This window comes from Lepidochelys kempii, chromosome 9 (genome assembly GCF_965140285.1).
Source record: "Lepidochelys kempii isolate rLepKem1 chromosome 9, rLepKem1.hap1, whole genome shotgun sequence".
In the NCBI taxonomy this organism is placed as follows: Eukaryota; Metazoa; Chordata; order Testudines; family Cheloniidae; genus Lepidochelys; species Lepidochelys kempii.
Genome location: NC_136388.1, coordinates 47663490 through 47687272, shown reverse-complemented (window position 1 = coordinate 47687272; position 23783 = coordinate 47663490). Strand labels below are relative to the sequence as shown.

The window sequence follows — 23783 nt, the reverse complement described above, 5'->3', positions numbered from 1 at the left end:
TCATTCTGCTCAAGATCATTACACTGGTCCCAGTTCTGAGCTTCTCCTCTTTTAGTGAAGGATAGTCATTTGTGAGGGCTCTTTAATCATCATTTCAGCACATATGCTGGAGTCTGGTGCTGGAGACCCTGTGTCACTTCTTCATTTGAAACCATTGAGACCATTGGTGCTCTTCTCAGTGTGGGGGAGATGGTTCTTTAGCTGTGACAATACCGGAGGAAGTCTACCAAACTTCAAAACCCTAAGCATTCTGAGCAGATCCCAGCCACGCTCTGCAAACAGGTGGTTATATTTCAGCTGTCAGTCTGTTTTAAAGATAAAGGACTTTCTAGATCCTCTACTACACCTGAAGGGTTGGATGTTTGAAATTCTTCCCACAGAAGGCCGGATGAGCCCTGCGTTCTCTTAATAGTGCCTGCAGCTGGAATCCCCTGTGGATAGGGAGGAAGGATGCAGAAGTCACACTACTGGATATGGCTTTAGTATCTGTGCATTGTGGCAAGTAATAAAAACAAGGACAAAGCCTTTTACAATACTGGAATGGGAACCTTCCCCTCCCTAACCGCAAGGCACTTGAGATACCAAGGTTATAGGTGCCTTTGCAGCAGTTCAGATAAAACTGAATTCTTCCCTACATCCCTACTTAGTCACTTGTCATGTTTTACATCATTTCCTACGTCAGTGTGGCTGGAAAAAGTCTAAACCAGCTACTTGTGCTATGTGAACATAAACAAGGATTATAAACAGAAATTGTCTATAGCCATTAAGCCTCCCTTATTTTAATCTGCAGAAGACCTTTAGCTGCTAAACAATGTCAAGTTCTCCAAGCAACCCTGAATATTACAGCATTAAGGATTGCTTCATTCTGCTGCTTTCTCTCATTTTATTTAATCATTTCTGCTTCATGCACTTCCCTTCTATATGCTGTGTCAGGATGTCCCAAGGAAGGGGGAGAAGAGCCAGATAAGACTGGTGTGTGGGGAGCCACAGTTGTGGCTAGTTTTATGAATAAGTCAGGTAGCCTGGAGATAAGGAGCTGTTTATTTTTACAAAGATGGACTTAAATTTTCCACTGTGCATTTTTAGTTATTGAATAACATAGGGCAGGCTACCAAAGGGTTCAGGAGCTCAGTACAACTCACAAAATGACAGATGAATGCTTCCAGTGCACCCTGAGGATGTATATCTCTGCTAACCACACCTTTAGCTGCAGTTGCCTCAAGGCTGTTCTTACAGTTGATTGTACAGCTAAATCATCTGAGGAGTTTATGGGGTTGTGGCCGGTAGGGGGCCTCTTCACCATAACATTGCAAGTGTGAGGCGTTTACAACTAAGCCTGCCAGTCAGTTCCTCTGCATTTACTTGTTCATTACAGTAAATATCAAATATTCCAGGGATATGTTTTGTTTCCTGTACTGCTGCATCTGCAAGATTGTTTTCCCCTTTCTTCAGATTAAAAAGGACTTCTGACTTACAGGTGTATAAACTTTCATTTCAACTATTTCCAAACCTGCATGATGATTAAGTGCTCTTGACTGAACTGTATACCCCTAGCCATAGCAAGTGTTATTGGTTAGTTTAATGTGGTGTTGGTTGTGATTTTTAGTCTCAAATGCCAGGCCTGAAATAGACACATACGAGCTAGAAGCCATGAGAGAAAGCCACTCCGAAGGGTACAAGCATAGCAAATTGGTGAGAGAATCAATGCTGTCTTTCCCTCCTGCAGCTGCTGGAAATAAAAATAGGTCTAGAAGCAGGACCTTGTCTACGCTAGTCATTGCTAACACTGGTTCACTGAGACCTTTAGGATACCAGTAAGAAATAAACTAATCCTAGGTTGTTTCTAGACTGCCACTTTCAGCGCTAAAACTTTTGTCCTTCAGGGGTGTGAAAAAACACACCCCTGACTGACAAAAGTTGTAGTGCTGATATATGCCAGTATTGACAGCGCTATGATAAAGCTCCCACTGCTCGTTCGGGGTGGGGTTTCTTTTTATCGCTGGGAGAGTTCTCCCCTGGCTATAAAGTGTGTCTACGCTGCCCACGTCACAGTGCTCCCGCGGCCGTGCTGTGACATGGGCCATGCTGTGACATACCCCTAGTGCACAGGGCTTAACAGTAACAGAAGCAGCACAAACCTTGTCTTCTGCTTCTAAGGACATGGCTACACTTGTGAGTTAGAGTGCATTAAAGCAGCCCCGGGCGCCATAACTCATGACGCGTCCACACTGGCAAGGCACGTAGAGCGCCCGGACCCCGTGGCTGGAGTGCTCCTGGTAATTCTCCTTGATGAGAAGCATAATGCTTGATGCACCCTGGCTGGAGTGCTGCGGTGCCAGTGTGGACGCCCTGGTCTATTAATGCGCTCTGATCGGCCTCCAGAAGTGTCCCACAATACCTGTTCTAGCCACTCTGGTCATCACTTTGAACTCTACTGCCCTGCCCTCAGGTGACCAACCATCAGACCGGCCCTTTAAATTCTCTGGGAATTTTTAAAATCCCCTTCCTGTTTGGTCAGCAAGGCGTGGAGTGCTCTCAGTGAATCCTTCCAGGTGACCATGCCTCCACATGCCAGGCGATCCCCAGTGTGGAGCAATGGCGAGGTGCTGGACGTCATCAGTGTTTGGGGGGAGGAAGCTGTCCAGTCCCAGTTGCACTCCAGCTGTAGGAATTACGATACCTTTGGGTAGATATCAAGGGCCATGACAGGGACGCACTGTAGTGCGGGTTAAAGTGAAGGAGATGCAGAATGCCTACCACAAAGCCTGTGAGGCAAACCGCCAGTCCGGTGCCACCCCCATGACCTGCTGTTTCTACAAAGAGGTGGACGCAATACTTGGGGGTGACCCCACCTCCACTCCGAAGATCACCACGGACACTTCAGAGCCCTGTTCAACAAGGCAGGAGGAGGAGGAAAGCGGGAGCGAGAGTGCTGAGGAGGAGGGGGACAGCCCAGCATCCCTAGAGGCATGAAGCTGGGAGCTGTTCTCAAGCCAGGAGGAAGGTAGCCAGTTGCAGCGGCCAGCGCTTGGAGAAGAACAAACACCAGAGGAGGTGCCCGGTAAGTGGCTTTTATTTTGGGAAGGAAGTTGTTCGGTACGGGCTCTTGGGGCGAGGAGGGTTAGGGCTGCGTGCATGCATAGATGCAGACTAGGGCGTTGATGTGCTCTCTCACATTGCGGTAATTGGCCTCAGTGATCTCTTCAAAGGTCTCATGCAGAAGCTGGGCAATCCGCTTGTGCAGGTTCCCTGGCAGAGTTACTGTGCTCCTTGTCCCAGTAAGACTAACACGTCCGCTCCACTGTGCCCTGAGGGGCAGAAGGACCACTGCTGCACACAAGCAAGCTGCATATGGGCCAGGGCGGAAGCAGCATTGTCATAGAAGATCCTCCCTTGCTTCCCAGATCACCCTCAGCAGCGAGATATCTTCCAGGACAAACTCCTGTGAAAAATGTGGGGACAGTGTTCAGTATAGGGGCTCCCTGCAGCTGTTGGCTCTCCCTAAGGCACAGAACTCCAGAGAACAGTATGGTCATGAAACAATCAGTTGCCCTTCTCCCTGTGCTTACTTACAATTTTGGGGCTCCTGTGGGTTATGTGCGCTCACTTTGGGCCGGGCAATTTCTGCTATTGTGTAGACTGTGCTTGTCTGCTTTAAGTATGGCTGAATCATTGCTCTGTCTGGTGTGAACAATGCTGCCTCTGTTAAGTGTTGCATTTTGGCTTTACAGATGCAACCTTGAGATCTCAGCCGTCCTTGTTATCAATGGCCGAAAGACTCGAAAGAATTAGGAAGCGGCCACGTAGAAGCAAAGAGGACATGCTGCATAAAGTAATGCAACAGTCCCTTAATGAAAATGAAAAAGCGCAGGAGTGGCGGGAGAGTGAAAGGAGGGTCTGCCAGCAGAATGTGGATTGCTGGCACCAAAGCATGGAACGCCTGCTAAGCATTATGGCGCGCCAAGCGGACTCAATATAGGCGCTCGTAGCAATGCAGGCGGAGCACTTCCGTGCCTTCCCCCCCCCCCCCCCCCCCCAGCCCTTGTCCCAAAACTCTTCCCTTGTGCCCCCATATCACCTCCAACCCACTTTTCCCAACATCTGGGTTCTTATCGCCACCAGCTGCCTCCAACACCTGTAGCTTCACCACCCAGCACTGCAAACTATGACCCTTACTCACTGCATTCAACCCCATCACCATGCAGTATAGCCATCCTGAAGTGCAGCACTCATTGCACAGCACTCCAGACAGGAAGGCTGAGTATGGTAACAGGACATAGGCAAATCTGTGATTGTACCGTTCCCCACCCCACCCCTTTGCCCTTTCTGTTTCCCAAGCTGTTCTGTTTCTTTTCAATAAATTAATTTTCTTTTCAATAAATGGATTTTTTTGGCTTTGAAAACATTCTTTATTATTGTATTAAGTAAAAGATACCTTAACCCAGGAAAGCAACAGGCACTGCAAGTCAGTTTAGCAAACACAGATTCCTACTAACATTGGAACCACTGCACTTCACTCCTGTGCAGGGCACCAAACATTACTGGTGGCTTTCAGTCAAAATTGCTCCCTCAAGGCATCCCTATTCCTTGCAGCCCCACGCTGGGCCCCTCTAATAGCCCTGCTCTCTGGCTGTTCAGATTCAGCCTCCAGGTGTTGAACCTCCAAGGTCCATGCCTTAGTGAATCTTTCACCCTTCCCTTCACAAATGTTATGGAGGTACATCTTCCCATACAGAGAGCGCCAGCGGCCCTTTAAACCACCAAAAGTACACTCCACAGTCATTCTGCACCAACTCAGCCTGTTCTTGAACCGCTCCTTGTTGCTGTCAAGGCTCTCTGTGTAGGGTTTCATGAGCCACAGCATTAAAGGGTAAGCCGTGGATCACAATGGGCATTTCGACTCCCGCTACAGTGATCTTCTGGTCTGGGAAGAAAGTCCCGGCTTGCAGCTTCCTGAATAGGTCTGTGCACCTTTCCAGACCAGCCTGCATTAATGTCACATGATGATCCACAAGTGCCTGGAGAACCATAGAGAAATACCCCTTCCAATTTATGTACTTGGAGGCTAGGTGGACTGGTGCCAGAATTGGAATATACATGCCATCTATCGCCCCTCCGTAGTTAGGGAAACCCATTTGTGCAAAGCTAGCCGTAATGTCATGCACGTTACCCAGAGTGACAGTTCTTCTGAGCAGGATGTGATTAATGGCCCTGCAAACTTGCATCAACACTTTTCCAGTGGTCGACTTTCCCACTCCAAACTGGTTAGCGACTGATAGGTAGTTGTCTGGAGTTGCCAGCTTCCAGATTGCAATAGCCATCCGCTTCTCCACCATCAGGGCAGCTCTCAATCTTGTGTCCTTGCACTGCAGAGTGGGGGCGAGCTCATCACACAGTCCCATGAAAGTGGCTTTTCTCATCCGAAAGTCCTGCAGCCACTGCTCATCATCCCAGACTTCCATGGTGATGTGATCCCACCACTCAGTGCTTGTTTCCCGAACCCAAAAGCGGTGTTCCACTGCGGTGAACATGTTCATGAATGCCACAAGCAATCTTGTGTCATATGCGTTATGCAAATCGACATCATCATTGAATTCCTCACTGCCAGTTTGTAGCTTAAGGAGTAACTCAATTGCCATTCGTGACGTGCTGGTGAGACCCATCAGCATATTCCTCAGCCCTTCAGGATCCATTGCTGCAGACGAAAGGGAAGACAGAGTGTGCAGTACAAAAAAATTGAAAGATGGTGCCAAATGTGGATGGAAGCACAGAGATTGCTGGGATGAGAAGCGACGCATCATGGGGTGTTGGACAGGACCCAGAATGTCCCGCATCCCCCCCCCTTCCCACAAGCCACAGCGCCAGAATGGGAAGAGGTGCTCTGTGGAATAGCTGCCCATAATGCACCGCTTCCAATGCTGCTGCAAGTGCTGCAAATGTGGCCATGCCAGTGCGCTAGCAGCTGAAAGTGTGAACACACTGCAGCGCTCTCCTAGAGCTGGTTTAACTCACAGCGCTCTACATCTGCAAGTGTAGCCATGCCCTAAGACACTCTCCAAAGAACAGAGGAGTGGGGTGAGACCAAAATCTGCTCTGTTTGGCTGGCTTGGTTTGCCTTAGAGGTGGGAAAATGATGGACAGCAGTGAAAGTGACCAAAAGAAGGTCATTTTAACTCCACTACTGTCACCGAGTGGGCAGAGAAAGATTCTTATTGACTTCTGGCAAGCAAATTTTTCAAGCTTTGTTCAACTGAGATAAGACATGGGGAAATGAAGCAGTTTACTACAGGTATCATATGTGGTATTATGGTAAGAAATAACACATTTCATCAATGTTCAGTGTAAAAGAAATATCTAACATTCTGGAGGATTGTGTGTTTGAAGAGTTTGTTGTTTAGCTCACTTACTGTTCTGTTTTTCTCCACTGCAGTGTGTAGAGCGGTGGTTTTCAAAATGGGGGTTGGGACCCCTCAGAGGGTCGCGAGATTATTACATGGTGGGTCGCAAGCTATCAACCTCCACCCCAAACCCTGTTTTGTCTCCAGCATTTATAATGGTGTTAAATATATAAAAAGTGTTTTTCATTTATAAGGGGGGTCATGTTCAGAGGCTTGCTATGTGAAAGGGGTCACCAGTAAAAAAGTTTGAGAGCCACTGGTGTAGAGCACCTCTCAATACATTTGCCTTGTGGCCACCTACCAATAGGACTAGAAGAAAATCTTATAGAGGCATTTCATGTCAGAAACTGGAGTGGCTTCATGCCACAATCTAGGCAGGAACTAGGAACCATATATCTAAACAGCACATGTTTGTTATGAAGGATTTAGAGTGGGATTAGTACTACAGTAAAACTAGTTTCAGAGTAGCAGCCGTGTTAGTCTGTATCCACAAAAAGAAAAGGAGTACTTGTGCCACCTTAGAGACTAACCAATTTATTTGAGCATAAGCTTTCGTGAGCTACATCATTGCATCCGATGAAGTGAGCTTGCAACCTAAACCAGACAGCCTGAGCACAAATTTCTAAGAATGGGGAGCCAGTAACCTACGTGGATAACAGCACAGGTCAGGTCAATGCGTCACTCAGCACTGAGCAAGGAGAATAGAGCTCTTAGTACCTGTTTAATTGGTGTGACTGTAGCTATGCCCTTTAAATCAAGCGTACATTAGCTGTTACCCATGCCCTCCACCCGTTAGTTTGTTCATGTCCTTTAAGCTTCATCTGTACTGATGACTTTGGGGAAACATATCACTAATGCATTGCCCTTGGCACAAGCAATAAGAACTTGTCTTACTGCTGGAAATCTGTGAATGCTGTGTGAGAGCAACAGCTGTTACTTCCTTTAAAATAAAAAACAGAAACCCACACACACTTGCAGCTTTTCTCATTCTTTCTAACTGTATTTCAGGTTCCAGGAACTAGAGAGCCAACATTAAACCTTTGTATAGTTTGAGGACAAAGATTTACTTAAGACTACATTGCCGAAAATTACATTTTGGAATAAATATACCCTCAAAAGTAGAGACAGTGTACTAAACACTACTTACATCTGCCTGTAGCTAATAATAAAAATCTAGTTTTTAAAAAAAGCTACCTCAGCCAGTTGCACAGTTTCCTTTTTACCAAAGCCTACAATTAACACCAGATTATAAATCAAAATCTTAAAAGCTTAACCCTACATCATCAGTTTAGAAAAGTTAGTAGCAAGTCATTTCATAGAGCAGGGTTAATTTTCTTTCTCTAATTACAAATCTAACTTGATTATTTCTAAAACAGAAGGTTCTACACCAGATATCTAAAAGAAAATAGAAGTGAGATAATGGATTTTTGTAGTCCCTGTTTCTCTGAAAGTTTAGGCTCTATATACATTACATAGTATAATAGCAGCCACAGAAGTTTCAGAATGAAATGAAATTCAAGCAAAACATACTCCTCTTTATCCTTGCTTTATAAAATCTTTTTAGTTTCAACTTTATTTACTTTAAATATTTTAACTTTTCATATTAAATTATTAGTTGCCCTTTTTCTCCCTGAGAGGTTGCTGGTTCTTGTTTCACTATAAGAGTTTACGTAAAAGCTTTTGCAGAAGAATCCTCTGAGGACTTCAGCTTGTTTGTATGCCCTAATGGCTAATTATAATAATTGACAGGTTTCAGAGTAACAGCCGTGTTAGTCTGTATTTGCAAAAAGAAAAGGAGTACTTGTGGCACCTTAGAGACTAACCAATTTATTTGAGCATAAGCTTTCGTGAGCTACAGCTCACTTCATTGGATGCATTACCTTAGAGACTAACCAATTTATTTGAGCATAAGCTTTCGTGAGCAACAGCTCACTTCACTGGATGCATTAATGCATCCAATGAAGTGAGCTGTAGCTCACGAAAGCTTATGCTCAAATAAATTGGTTAGTCTCTAAGGTGCCACAAGTACTCCTTTTCTTTTTATAATAGTTGATTAACCCATTGCTTTCAGATGACAGGTTTCAGAGTAGCAGCCCTGTTAGTCTAGTTTAGTCTCTCTGCAGTTTCACCAGTGAAACTTAATGAACTGGGGTCTCTCAAGTACAAATGTAGTGCCCTGATCACAGGCCGCCTTCCTCTCATATTGTTCACTCACTATTTCTTAGAAAGACTGTGCAGGAATGAGGTTTGGGTGGCTGGGAAGAGTTCATTGCTTTTAAAATGGCTATCTCATGAGGAAGGTCTATCTGCATTCTGCCTTTTTGAGATCTACAGGTCTTATTTTAAAAAATGTCTCAGTGATCAATATTTTGGGGTCCCTGGCTAAACCAATGTTCTCTTCTTCTGCTGGTACTGTGGATGCAAGTTAACAAATCAGAGCTATGTTGATTTCCCTTGAAGTTGCTGTTGCAGAGATCAAGGTGTTTTGAGGTGATCAGAGGTATTTTGAGCTTTCTGAAAGGGCATTACAAACAGTGAAAAATTTAAAAAAAATGTTTTAAAGGCAACTTGTAAGTAAATGAGAAAAAATGGACTTAAAAGCACAAGTTGATACATAAATACTGAACAGCTTTTGATAAAAACAGTTGTTACAAAGTAACAGAGATCAAAAATTTACAAGATCCTTTCAGTACTAAGTACATGTCTGAATTACACCTTACTCATGGGTGTAGTCTCATTGCAGTCAATAGGACAACTATGTGGAGTAAAATGAGCAGGATTTGGCCCTAAATCTATCAGCTACTGAAGAAGGCTGCTGCAATATTGAAGAAACCCTGGTGTGCAGTGAGGATGTTACACTAGTCTCCTTGCCCCTCCAGATACTTATTGAGGGGAATCAGAACTCCTGTCTCCCTCCTTCCTTGGGATATGACTCTTTTGTCTTTCCTCTATTCTAGTAGTTCTCAACTTTTTCACGTCACCATACCAGGACTTGCCCACTGACCCTTCCTTCCCACTTGGCCAAGACAGCCCCGCCCGCTCCTCTCTTATTTAGCAGAAGGGGAAGTGCTGGATGGTTGTGACTTTGAGGTCAAGAACCCTTGCTCTGTTCCTGGATGTGCTTTCGTCTTGTGTGTTCATTATTCCTGTATCAAAGGGAGCATGGAATGTTCCTGTGATCAATGCACTACTCATTCTAAAAGCGGGCAGAATGAGAGGCATGACAGGCAGGCCTGGTGGAAAAAAGCATTCTTGGGCAATAATTTGACTTGCCTCTGATGAATGCATTTTTTTGAGCCCTAGTAATGCAATCATGTTTTAGTGCTGGAGCTTTCCAGATTTGGTGCTGTAGGAGAACTAAGGTAATGTTGCCAGGTTGCAGTATAATAGAGGCAATGCAATTGTTTGTTAGTACTGGAGGTTCTTATATGCTTCAATAGTCATGTTCCAGAGCTGAAGTTTTCATGAGAGAGAGAGAGTGCACTTTGTTGCTGTGCTGCAGTGTTGTAGAGGTAATGGAGTTCTTGCAGCCTAATAACACAAGGAATGTTTTAGCATGTTTTATGTATTGTGTAAGATGGTCGAAGATACAATATATCTCATGTTTGATCTAAGTCTACATAGCTCACACTAAAGGATTAGGACCCTTTTAAATCTCTCTTCTATACACTAGTGTTCAGATAACATTTAAGCCACTGTTTTTGGCTTTAGACATGTCTCTACATGGATTTGAGCTCTTATCTTTCAGCTTTGCTGTAGCTGCTGGGTTGATCTGAACTTTATGTACATATATCCTCTGATAAATGTGTTTTGGAAAGATGCTTGGAGCCTGTGGAAGGTATAAAAGGGTTTAAGCAGTAGCACTACCAGGAGTTGTTCAGCTACTAACCCATCCTGTGTCAGGCTGTGGTGATGGGCTTTTCATTCTCTTTGTTGTAAGAGGCTGACCGGAGTATTCATCTATTTTAATGGCTTTGCTGGAAGCTCTCTGATTGGGCTTGTCTTATGAGGGAGCTGAGTGACTGATGTGTTGGCATGTAAGTTTTCCTTTCCCATACAGATGCAACATTTCCCATATTTCCTGACTGTTAATCTATTCCCATCTGATTTAAGAGCGCTGTCCCTCTGTGTCGGCGGGAGAGTGTCTTCTGCCAACATAGCGCTGTCCACACCAGCACTTTTGTCGATGAAACTTTTGTAAGTCGGGGATGTGTTGTTGTTTTTTTCACACCTCTGACCAACAGAAGTTTTACCGACAAAAGTGTTAGTGTAGACAAAGCCTAAGTGACTTGTTCAAGAGGTACAAGATGGGTGAGATTATAGCTCTTATTGGACCAACTTGTGTTGGTGAGAGAGACAAGCTTTCGAGCTGCACAGAGCTCTTTTCAGGTCTGGCATGGCATTCTGAGTGTCAAAGCTAAATGCAAGGTGGAACAGATTGTTTAGCATAAATAGTTAGCACACATTATAAAAAGAAAAGGAGTACTTGTGGCACCTTAGAGACTAACCAATTTATTTGAGCATAAGCTTTCGTGAGCTACAGCTCACTTAATCGGAAAGCTTATGCGCAAATAAATTTGTTAGTCTCTAAGCTGCCACAAGTACTCCTTTTCTTTTTGCGAATTCAGACTAACACGGCTGCTACTCTGAAACCTGTCACATATTGTAAGTGACGATTCAAGGTAGAGTGACCTGTGAACACCTGTGCATTCATAGGACAAAACAAAACAAAAAGATGGGTTAGTGGGTTACAGATTGTTGTAATAAGCATGGGTGGCGGGTGGACACCCCCTTCAGGGAGGCTCGCCCCTGAGCACCCCGTTCCCCATGGCTGGAAAAGCCCTGGATCCACCGGAAACTCAAGTCTCCCCTCCCCCGCTGCTGAAGGAGCCCCATGCTGGCCCCAGCCGTGCCAGCTTGAGCAGCCCCAGACTGGCCCCAGCCGTCCCGGACTGGCCCCAGCATCCCGAGCCGCCCCGGACCGGCCCCAGCAGCCCCAACCCCTGGGCCAGCCCAGACAGCCCTGGGCTGGCCCAGCCCAAGACATGCTGACCGGAGAATGGGAAGGGTGGCATGCCTCCCCCAGCCACCCAACAGAAGAATATTGAGCTTTTTATATGCGCCACACAGGTTTTGGGGGGACTGAGGAGGTGGTATCTGCTACTCAGTTTCCTGAGTTTATCAGTAATCTCTCTGGTAATAAGCCACATCTCAGTATAAGAACTGGGAACAGAGCTGAGGCGTCCTAACTGAGGGCATGTCTACAGTACAAAATTAAGTTGACCTAAGTTACATCGACTTACAGCCACCACAAAAATTAAACTGTGCATGTCCTCACTACGCTCCTTATGTCGGCAGTGCGCATGCTCGCCAGCAGTGTTTGTACTAATTTAACTATCAGTGTGGGGCATTGTGGGACGGCGTATGAAAGGCAGCAACAGTCAATGTAAGCAACATACTGTCTACACTGAGACTGAGTTGATCTAACTACATCGACTGAAGCACTGTGCTCGCGGAGATGGCGTTATTAATTCAGTGTAGTGGGTGAGCTACATTGGTGGGAGCTTCATTTTAGTATAGACAGAGTTAGGTTGATGTAAGCTGCCTTATGTCAACCTAACTCTGTAATGTAGATCAGTGTTCCCTTTAATTTTTTATGTCCATGTGTGGAATGAATTTTGTTATGTGCACCAATATGGAGGTGATGTGTGGTGGGGGTAGGGCCGAGGGGTTTGGAGTGTGGGAAAGGGGCTCAGGGCTGGGACAGAGGGTTGGTGTGCGGGGGGGGGGTGAAGGCTCTGCGGGGGGCCAGGGATGAGGGGATAGGGGAGCAGGAGAGGGCTCAGGGTTGTGCTGGGGGGGGGTGGGCTGGCTCTGGCTGGGGGTGCAGTCTCTGGGGTGGGGCCAGGGATGAGGGGATTGTGGTATGGGGGGGAGCTCAGGGCTAGGGCAGAGGGTTGGGATGTAGCGGGGTATGGGCTCTGGGGTGGGGCCGGGGATGTGGGGTGTGGGAGGGGGCTCAGGACTGGGGCAGAGGGTTGGGGTGCGCAGGGGTGTCACGTTATTGACTTGAACTGGGACCATATAGAACATGGTTGCAACCAAGGTCCCGTAGTGGCACCAAATCTTGTATAAAGGGGGTCAAATAAGGTGTTTAAGACAAGGTTATGGTTTGCTGGTTATGATTATGCAATCTGAATGCCAGTATCATTTTTGTATTTAAAGTTATAAGTATTGGCTCTATACTGTCTGTATTTCAAATTTGTGCTATGCTTCTGGGTGACACCCCAGACAAGTTGGTGGCAGCTCTACCTAGCCTGCTTGATGGCCCATTAAGGACCATCAGATATACAATTGACCCATTGAGAGAAGGCAGACATGCCTTGTGACTCAGCAAGGTATGGAGAGACATGCCTATGGACAGAACTTGAGGTTTTTCCATGCCATGCCTTGTCTTTGGAACAAAGAAAGAAAGACCACATGGCATGAGAATATAAAAAGCTGCTGCAGCTCCTCCATCTTGTCTTCATACCTCTGGAGGAACTTTGCTACACTGAAGCTTTGAACCAAGGACTGAAAGCTGTCCCAGATGTGGATGTACTCCAGAGACTTGGTTTGAACCTGCAGTTTATTCTATCACTGCTGCAAGCCTGAACCAAGAACTTTGCCATTACTGTATGTAATTGATTCCATTTAACCAATTCTAGCTCTCATCTATATTTTTTTCCTTTTATGAATAAACCTTTATATTTTAGATTCTAAAGGTTTGGCAACAGCATGATTTGTGGGTAAGATTTGATTTGTATATTGACCTGGGTTTGCAGCTTCGTCCTTTGGGATTGAGAGAACCTTTTTTCTTTTACTGGGGTATTGGTTTTCATAACCGTTCATCCCAATAATGAGTGGCACTGGTGGAGATACTGGGAAACTGGAGTGTCTAAGGGAATTGCTTGTGTGACCTGTGGTTAACCAGTGGGGTGAGACCAAAATCTGCTCTGTTTGGCTGGCTTGGTTTGCCTTAGAGGTGGGAAAACCCCAGCCTTGGGCTGTAACTGCCCTGCTTGAAGCAGTTTGTCCTGAATTGGCACTCAGTTGGATCCTGCCAGGATCAGCATTGTTACAAGGTGGGTGGGCTCTGGGGTGGGGTCGGGGATGAGGGGTTTGGGATGCAGGCTGCCCCGGGACTGCAGTGGGGAGAGAAGACTCCCCCAGCTTTCTCTAGCCACAGCAGTTCAGGGTCGGGTGAGAGGTGCCTCTTCCCGGCCGTGGCAGCTTGGGCTGGGCTGGGCTGGGCTGGGAAAGTGGCACCTCTCCCTGGTTGCTGCAGCTCCAGTGGGGTGGGGCTGGGCAGGGCTGGGGGAGGGGAGCCTCTTCCCCCCTGCACGGCCCTTATAGCCTGCAGCTCAGAAGGAACTTAGGTGTAGACCAGGGCTCGGTGTCCCTCCTTTAACCATTAGATCACATTTCTTTCTACTTTACTAATTTTCCATATGTGTGTTTAAGTGCCCAAAGCAGTATCTTTGATCATTTCTTTCATTTACCAGGTAAGTAAGGCTCACTTGTCTGAGGTACAACAAAGGCTAGCCTCTAATTCTGCGGTATGATATCTGATTTTAATAATAGATTACATATTTTGGTTAGCTGCTCAGCCATCTCATGTTAGTTTCTTGAAAACTCTTGGCTGGATACAATCTAGTCCTAGTGGCAACAGCAATGAGACCATTGGAGAGGGAAGCTGGCAGAGGTAATCTGATTGTACTAATCAGCTATAGCTCACGAAAGCTCATGCTCAAATAAATTGATTAGTCTCTAAGGTGCCACAAGTACTCCTTTTCTTTTTAGTAATCAGGTAGTAATCTGACAGCATTTTTCTTGACAAAATATTTGACTCATGCAGTGCATATTCATTATCTTAATGATTGGCTGAACTATGACTGTTGTTTTCAGCTGTAAAGGTGTCAAGCTTCCTAAAAACTCAGTTAAAGCAAGTGAATTTGCTCCTTTATAGACCATGTCTACACTAGGAATTTTATGAAGAAATACTACCCCATTGATACAGCTAAACTGGTGGTAACTTTTTAGTGAAATTCCCTAGTGTTGCCAAAGCTGACAAGAGATCAAAGAACCCTTGCTCAAGGGATTTCAGTTCTTACTCATCTTTTAATTATTATTCTTTTTATTTATTTACTTGTTTAGGACCAGCACCGTGGTTAAAGTTGCACAATACATAAAAATAAAGGCAGTCCATGCCCTGAAGCTCTTACATTCTAAAGACAAACACATGGAATATGCAGAAAAGTCCAGGTGTTGGGAGTACTTGTTTGGGTTGTGGGGTCTTCTAGCTGTCTAATCACATCCTTCAACATTGTATGTGAGGATATCTGCTTTGTATGTCATTATTTTAAACTGTCAATCTGTTGCAGGAACATTCTTACATTGCCCCTAACTAAATCACCAGGGCTTACTTGATAAAACTAACAACAAATCAGGGTAAATTAAATATGAGGGAATACTCTGCCCTTCACACTTTATAGGCAGCCTGTGGAATCCTGCCACAAGATGTCAGCCAGATATTGTAGCTGGACTGAAAATAGAACCCAAATAATCTTATGACCAATGTAGTTATTCCTCAGAGGATACAAGTAATGAAATTCCATTTTACTTCAGAGCATCAGCTGATGACCACAGTGGCTTAAAAGGATTCCCCACAATGTACAGCACTGAACAATAGGCTACATTCTTTTTTCTTTTTTTCCCCCCTACCTTACTCGGAAACAGTTGGTTACTAACTACAGTTGTCTGGTCAGTGTAGATCAATAGTTCTCAACCAGGGATATGTGTACTCCTGGGGGTAAGCAGAGTTCTTCCAGGGGGTACATCACCTCATCTAGATACTTGCCTAATTCAGTGGTTCTCAACCTCTTTACTATTGTGGGCTGCATATGTGGCCCACAATGTCAAATCCAATACTACCTCCATGGCCCTGAGGATGTCACATAGGCCGCAGCTCTGCTGACTGGGCTGCAAGTGGCTCACAGGCTGCAGGTTGAGAACCACTGCTGTAGATCCTTAGTTAACAAGCTTTTTAAAAAGTTCTGGTGTGTTTGTGATGGGGGAAAGAAATGATTACCTCAGCTTCTTAGGGCATGTCTACACTACAAATTTAAGTCAATCTATATTAGGTCAGATTACAGCCAGTGGTTTTTCATGTCCACACTACCCTCCTTCTGTCGGTGATGCGTGTCCTCACCAGGAGTGCTTTCACTGACTTAAGAGGAGCAGTGTGAGGGGCTGAGATCCTGGACTCTCAGCTCCTTGTGGAGCTCCTCATTGGGAGCCCAGCCCAGGCTCTCAACTCCACTTCTGCTGGGAGCCTGGGTACTGCTGCCAGGGCTCTCAGCTCCACATGGAGCTCCATACCAGGAGAACAGCTGCGTCCCCGCTCCCCACGGGGATCCTGGCAGCCATCCAGGCTCCAGGAGTAGGGAGCCTGGGTGACAGCCAGGCTCAGAGCTGGGAGCCTGGATCAGAGCCAGGAGTCCGGGGGGGAGAGGAGGAGCCAGGCTCTGGCTGGTTGCCCTAACTACACCAACATAAACCCTATGCCTCTCGTGGAGGTGGAGTTATTATGACGGTGTAGCAGGGCAGTTAGGTCAGCGGGAGCAAGGCTGTAGTGTGGACACGGTCACAATTGGGTCAACGTAAGCTGCCTTACCTCGACCTAGCTCTGTAGCATAGACCAGGTGTTAGTTTATCTTCATTAAATGTCTTCTTGCTGACAGGGCGTGGCCCTCTCTCCAGCAAACTTTACTCACTGGCATTCCACTGTCAGTGGAGAGGGACTGTAAAATGAAAACAGTACAAAAAAAGCAGCAGTCTGAAAAGTTTTATAAAGTCATCTTGATCTTATCGCCAGCCCTTTCCGCCCAAACCCACCAAACTTTTTACTGAGCTGTCTGTTTGCCTATAAATAGAACAGCTCTCATGCAGAGATGGGCAGCGCTAAACCAGAGGCTCATTCTCTCCCGAGCCGTGTGTGTGAGAAAGAGCAAGAACCGTGTGGGGTTCTCACTGGCCTTTCATGTCTGAGTTATGTAGCGCTGAGGTTTTCTGTAGTTATACACTAGAGTGACATAAACTGCTTCTTAAGGGAGGGGTGAGGTGACCACTCTGTAGGGTATTTTTTTCTTTTTTAAAAAAGAGCTTGATTTAAAGGAGGAGATGGAGGAGTGCACGTCTCTTGCAGAGGTGAGTGATGTCCGTGGAGGTGAGGGAGCATCCTGATCAGATTGGGGGCGGGATGTGAGCAGCAGTACAGAAGGTAGAAGGAGTGAGCGGAACAAAATGGGATTTTGAGAAAAAGCAGAGATGCCGTTCTGTTACAGACTAACTTGTACTTTGACTGCAGGCTGGGGAAGAGTTCAAGCCAGCCAGGAAGCTGTGGGCTGAGCCTGGAAGGCTCAGATTCTGGCTGCTCTCAAAGCAGGTGTGTCTTAGAACAAGGAGCACTGGAAGAAGAGGTTGAAATAACCCACTTGGTGTGTTCTGGTTTCTGTTGGCATCATTTAAGCAGGCCTCCTGCTTGAGTGCTGACACTGGAATCTCTGGGATTTACTTCCAGGGATCCTTTAGATGATTAGTCTCATTCTCTCCCAGACACCAAACTCAGAGCCTGGCATTGTTTGGTATCTGTCCCATCCCGTCCCTGTCCCCGTCCTCCTGGACTGGAAAAGATTATTCCTTGTTTCTGTCAGAATCCCAAGAATCTCTCCCCTCTCACCATCTTTCCATGCGCCCTCTCTCTCTCTCTCTCTCTCTCTCTCTCTCTCTCTCTCTCCCCCACCCCCCCCAAATACTTCTGACCAAGAAGGACTGCAGAGGACTTTTGGCAAAGTCTGTCAGATGTTGCTCCCTTATCTGTCCATCTTAAGTATTTTTATGGCCCCCAATATCTGAGCACCTTTCCATATTTAATGTATTTATCCTCACAACACGCCTGTGAGGCAGGGCAGTGCTATCCTCTTTTTACAGGTGGGGAACAACGAGACTAAGTTACTTGCCCAAGGTCACACAGGGAACTGTGGTGGGGCAGGCGATTAAATCCAGGTCTCGAAGGTCTTAGGCTAGCACCCTACTTCTAGATCACCCTTCCTCCTAAGCATCTAAAGATGGGAGTGATTCTAGCTACTCCCTCTCCTAGGGATGTCCAGCCCCTCTTGCAATGGGGGGGGTCAGACCAGGGTCAGTAACTGAACACAGATTTCCTGCACAGCGCTACATAGCACCACCTCTAAGCCAGCCCTCCGGTCTTGTTTCTGAGCTTCTCTGTAGTGTACTGAGCTAATGAGGAGCCACGGCATTCAAACTGCCATGAAATTTTGAATAGTCCTGGTCTTTCTAATCTTGTGTATTCCTCCGGCATATATTGCCATTGTGACATGTGGAAGATGGATTTCCAGAATGTCTTTTGGCACCCCTTTTTTAGGGAGCATGGAGCTGAGACGGAAGAGGGGTGCCTTCCTCATCAGTTAGGGCTTTGTCTTTAGTTTTACAATTTTTGGTTACTTTTAGTGCTCAAGAAAATACAGATTCTGGTCTTGCTGGCTGGAATGAGGTTAGGCACTGTCAGTGAATCAGCTAGTATCTCAATCAATAGCTGAGTCTGTTAGGGTGGAGCTGTTGAGGGAAAAGAGCACTAGTGGCCAGGCCTCAGCCTTGCGGGAGTACTTGGGCCTACAAGCCAGCATCTCCTGGTTTGTAGATAGTGGAGGATGGGCCTGTGGCAGAGTGGAGTTATGCTTGCCTGTACATTCTCCAGCTCGACATAGAAGCGCTGCAGCGGTACAGGCTGGGGTGGGGATTTAGATGGGCTTAGCGGTAGAGACACCTCTTCAACCTCAAATAGAGATGATGGGGAGGTATTGATGAGCTCGTTGGCAAGAAACCACTCTTCTCCTCTCCTTCCAGTGGTAGAAGGGCACTATTGAACACAGTGGTTGGGCTGGACGTATGGAGGAGCCCACTCTTGTCCCACAGGGTTTTCATTGAGAGTATTAAGAGCAGTGTGCTGCCACCCACCCCATTATCATTTTCTAGTTTGAGGTTAGCTTGACCCAAGGCTATGGAGGTGTGTACTGGGTCATACTGACGTTTCTTGTAGTCAGTACTCTTTCCAAGGGCTTTTTGAGAAAACTTGGGCTTTGAGTTTGGCAAAGGCCAGTTTGCAGAAAGTATTAAAATCTGCAGCTGTTTCAGAAAGCAAGGGCCCACATTACAGCTTTACACAGCAGATTAAGCACTTTAAAAAGCAACTTTAGTGCCCTTGTAAGGATTTGTAAAAAAAAAAGCATTAAATCCTTGGAATAATACAAGAGTATTTTTCCACCAGCTCTCTGATGTATTTCACATCAGTGTAGTAGCTTGTCAGCAACTATGCAGTGAGGGTAAGGTTTATGTCTTAATTGATACTCATCAGTTGACCTGACTCTTTAAGCCTGTGTTTCGCTGAGATCCCTAGTATGTTAAATGTGTGTCATTTTCCTAGCCTACAGTTAGAGAATAACCTGTCATACAGCATTACCAAAGCATTTGTTCTTTGTCTCTTACTTGGGTGTTATGCGATAGGACTCTGTCACTGACAGATTTGGGTTACTGGAGAATATGTTTCCGTTGGAGGAGAGGAAAGAGTTCTGGAGCATTGAGACCCCACACTATGGCTGTTGCTGTTCCGAAGCACTGGCAGCATATATGCACAGCCAGTAAGATAATGTTGAAATCTTGATGCTAAATTTTTTGCTTTTTTTCTATTTTAAAGATAGAACCTGGAGGTTATTTTAATGTAGCTCTTGCTATCCGGGATCTGCCCTTTGCTGGAGTAACAGATGTATTTGTTGATGTAAGATTAAATGAATGTGGACTAAATATATCTGTGTAGCCTTCATATGCATAGTATGTGAATGAGTGTATGGGGTGTGTCTATGCTCGTGTGTCATTCTAGCTATGGAGCAATGAAAAAAAACCAGAGCAGTGTGCGTAGAGAGTTTTGGCAGTTCAGCCCTGGGAAATGGCAGCCAGCCAGAGAGCACTGAGGCAGTGCCAAGAATATCTGAAAAATGCCAAATGTTGAAGCTGGAGACTTTTCCTGCCTTGCTGTTGCTTCTCTCTTCACCCCTGTATGCCTGCAGATTACCTCCTGTACTAGTTAAATGCTGATGGCCTCACATGGCAGGAATGAACAGGCCTGGTGTAACCAGGTGTGTGTGTTCATAGTCACTCTAAGATCACAGGATTCTGATTGGACATGGCTGGAGTGTGATCCAGTGAGTATGGCTGTTATACATGCTGCATCACAGTTACACCTAGAGAAGATCACCTGAACAGATCTAGGATCTGTATCCCTGTAAAATCATAACATCATAGTGTCAGGGCTTGAATGCCACCCCAGAATGTGTTACGTTTTCTATTACAGTCCAAAACGTTGATAAAATCACCTGCTCAATTGAATGAATTTGTGAAGGGTTTCCAGCAGAGGGTGCTAAGAATATTGATATAAATCTGAGTAGTCGTCTTGTGGTGTGTATTGGAGAGGGTTGTGTGTGAATAAAATTTCACCCTGTATTTTCTTGGCTTCTAGACTGTCATAAAAGAGGGGATGCTGATGAAACAGACCAGCTCATTCCAGCGCTGGAAGAGGCGATATTTCAAACTGCGAGGACGAACGCTCTACTACGCAAAAACTGCAAAGGTGAGGTGCTGAGTGTGCATCTGAGCCAGAGGAAAGGGCTGCTGGGAGGATGGAGGTGTGTGGGTGTATGTGAGCAGTGAGCCCTCGATCCAGGAGAGAGCAGCGGCCTTTGAGGTGTCTGTCCGTAGGCTTTATCACAACAGAAGCCTCCATTTACTCAGCTGCACAGTTTGAAATACTATGCTCCTTTGTGTTTAAAACACAATGGATTTTTGGGAATCCAGCAATGATGCTGTGTGTCAGACCTACCTCTCCATCCTCTATAGTTGGGACTGAGCTAAAACCCAATAGGAACTGAAGTAGGTGGGAGAAAATGTGGATGAAGGGAAGACCTGGGAAACCTAGAATTTGCCATATTAGTGACCTAGAGCAGTGGTTCTCAAAGCCGGTCCGCCGCTTGTGCAGGGAAAGCCCTTGCCGGGCCGGATTGGTTTGCTTATCTGCTGTGTCCACAGGTTCAGCCGATTGTGGCACCCACTGGCCGCGGTTTGCCGCTCCAGGCCAATGGGGGCTGCAGGAAGAGCGGCCAGCACGTCCCTTGATCGCGCCGCTTCCCGCAGCCCCTATTGGCCTGGAGCGGCGAACCACGGCCAGTGGGATCCGCGATCAGCCGAACCTGTGTACGCGGCAGGTAAACCAGTGCGGCACGGCCCGGCAGGGGCTTTCCCTGCACAAGCTGCGGACCGGCTTTGAGAACCACTGACCTAGAGCTCTGTGTAAGCTCAAAAGCTTGTCTCTCTCTAAAACAGAAGTTGGTCCAATAAAAGATATTACCTCACTCGCCTTGTCAGTATCTTGACTGACCGTAGCTATTCTTTAGGGTTTTTAATCTTACTCCTTCATAAGTACTACATTTACAGTAACAACGACAAAATGTAACTATGCCGTGAAAGTGATCCCTGAACGTTAACTGAGAAGGGAGGCTGGGGCAAATGTGGGCACTGGTGCATTCATGGAACTGTTCTTGTGAGTCCAATTTCATACTGTCAGTCCCAGACCCTTTCAAAACAGATCCCTACTGGAGAGTATGGGGCTGATATTTATATAGGAATCCCATTGGGGATGTTTCTTACACACCTGTTTTTTGTTGTTTTTTCCTCAGTCGATAATTTTTGATGAGGTTGATCTGACAGATGCCAGTGTGGCAGAATCTAGCACTAAGAATGTCAACAACAGCTTCACGGTAGGATTTATCAGACCACTTCCATCCTCCCTCCATTTCTCCTTCTCCTCACTTTCTAAATCTGAAGATTCTGTCTGGTTAGAAAAGCTCTCAGCTCCACTCATGGCCCCCTCACTGGGGGAAGTCTAACAGTGCTGTTCACCCATTGTTGAAATGGCAGCTGCTTTACTAACCAAGCCATAAGAAGATGCTGGAAGGTGGTACATGGTTTGGTTTGTGGCAGAGAGATTCCATTATTGCCTGCTGAGGGTTTCAGTGGTTTCTACCTTATGGTATACGCAACTGAATGTTCCTGTTTAATGCAGTGTATGATGAGTGCAGCATTATGGCTAGATTTTTGTGCAGAAAAGTCAAGAAATATAAATGTATGTTCCCCACAGCAATTGTAAATCATCCCCCTCCATACATGAAATGTTTTGGATGACTGGGTATGCTGTTAAACCTATGTCTTTAAAGATACACTCTTCTTAAACACGTGTTTATTGGGCCTCTCTAATACTGTTCATTTATATAACAGGACAGCATAATTCCCTCTGCGGCAGGAATTATGGGTGAAGTTCTGTGGCATGTGCTTTGCAGGAGATGAGATTAAATGAACGTAGTGGTCCTTTACGGCCTTAGAATGTGTGAATCTATACATGTGCCATGGCCAAATTACAAATTGTAGATATAAACCCCTAGGGAGAGGTGGAACTAAAAGGGATCCTACAAGTTCACAAAGAGCTGCATACTGATGTGTATAGTGGGAGTAGAGCAAGATAAGAGATAGTTAAAGTAAGGTTGCAGAACTGGGGCTAGTTCTGTGTATGCCTTTGACAGAGGATCCTGGCAATAGGTATTAGCCTTATCCCAAGTTGTAGCCCTTTGATCAGATGGATCTGGACAAAGTGGCTATGGCATAAACCCTAGAATCTGGTTAAATTCCAGCATTTTCTCATAGAAGGCATCTTCCAGTCTGGTACTCAAAGGCTAAGAAAAGGCCTTGCTGAGTCTGAGAGTGAGTACCCACACTACTCTCCAGGGTCCAGTGATCTCTATACAGGACAGGAAATCAGGAACCCTTGAGTTCTAATCCCAGCACTGACACATATTCTCCCTGTGGCTGTGGGAAATCACCAATGCCTGCCTCAGCTTCCCTTTCTATAAATCAGAATAATTTTACAGGCAAAAACTCTAGTGAGGATAATTTACAATGTGTACAGTGCTCAGGTAATGCAAGCTTTGTAGATGTGCTAACATTGTTACTGTATTAGTTGTGGTAATTTGGGAACCTCTCTCATTTCTGCCAGGGGCAATGGATGTATTGTGGGGAGGCAAAGGGAAGCATCATGTTGCTTATACAACTTCCTGCATCTGAGCACAGCCGTGAAGGAGGAATCACTTCCAGGACAGAGGCACCAGGCCATGCTACTCCCCTGCCTTTCCTAGGGGGCTGAGAGAACAGGAGAATTAGATTGGTTCTCAGGAAACAGCAAATGGTGCTCAGTCTCTCTGGCTCCTGTATCATGGCTGCTCAGGTAGTCTGTAGGAAAATATCTGGCCTCTGTGGCTTTCTGTCTGTTCTGTCTATCGAGATTTCATACATGGATTTGACTGTGGTCCACCCTGAGCTATAAAAACTACTCTGCTAATCAAAAGGTTCTGTAGTTGTTATACTGTTTGGTCTGCCACATCACTGCAGTCATTGCTTTGCATTCCTCAGAGCCCTACAATTTTCTCCAGTTCTGTTTGTGAGTGCTCTCTGATTTCCCTTCTGCATCTTCCCAGCTCTCTTTCCCTCCCAAATACAGAGTTTTTTGATCCATATTAAAAGTGCACTTAAGAGAGAACTTTTTCCTGGTTTTTCAAAGCAAAGAGGTTCACTAATAAGTGTTGGTTTAGATCCGAGATATCAAACATCTAGTGTTACCTAACAAAGGCAGTTGTCCTTGCATTTCAGAGGTTCCGTTTGTCTTTACTGCTCTCACTTTCTTTAATGGAAAGTTTAATTTCTGACCTGGCAAAGACTGGCCCTTCTCTGAGAAAAGCAGCTCCAATGTCCAAGCAGTTGTGCTGCTTAATGGATAAATACTGCACTTTTCAGACTAGCAGTTGACTTAGTTCAGGAGATGGGTCCAACTCTTAGTTAGTATTGCCTCTGCTCCTAAATCTACTGACCACGTCACCTACCCTTAATACTTAAAAGGTTGCCATCTTCTTGAATTTAGTCAGGATGACCTGTTTCTTTACACTACATCTGGTCTCCAAGCTGGCTAGAGCTCAGCACCTTACTCTGTCCTCCTGTCTTACAAAGAGTGGTACAGTTAGAGGCACTAAAGAGTGGATCAGCTGTATGAGAGCTGCATGAATGACACTATTTGGTAGGAGGAAGCATGGGAGCTAATGAAGGAGATGGCAAGCAGGGAGGAGATGCAAAAAACACAGGGCAGGAGTGACTGGAGTAGGAGGAGAAGTTGGG

At 45.8% G+C, this 23783-nt stretch overlaps 1 protein-coding gene across 5 annotated transcripts in view; it reads left to right on the top strand.

The window, feature by feature from the left end:
- DGKD (diacylglycerol kinase delta) overlaps positions 1–23783 on the top strand; it is an 80095-nt gene that overhangs the window by 1464 nt on the left and 54848 nt on the right. For all 5 annotated transcript variants that reach the window (XR_012160825.2, XM_073360184.2, XM_073360183.2 and 2 more), the window contains exons 2-3: positions 20032–20142; positions 21245–21325. Coding sequence is in view for 4 of the 5 variants with exons in the window: in XM_073360184.2 (XP_073216285.2) it covers positions 20032–20142; positions 21245–21325 (192 nt within the window). In the remaining variant the exon portion in view is untranslated. The remainder of the gene's footprint in view (positions 1–20031; positions 20143–21244; positions 21326–23783) is intronic.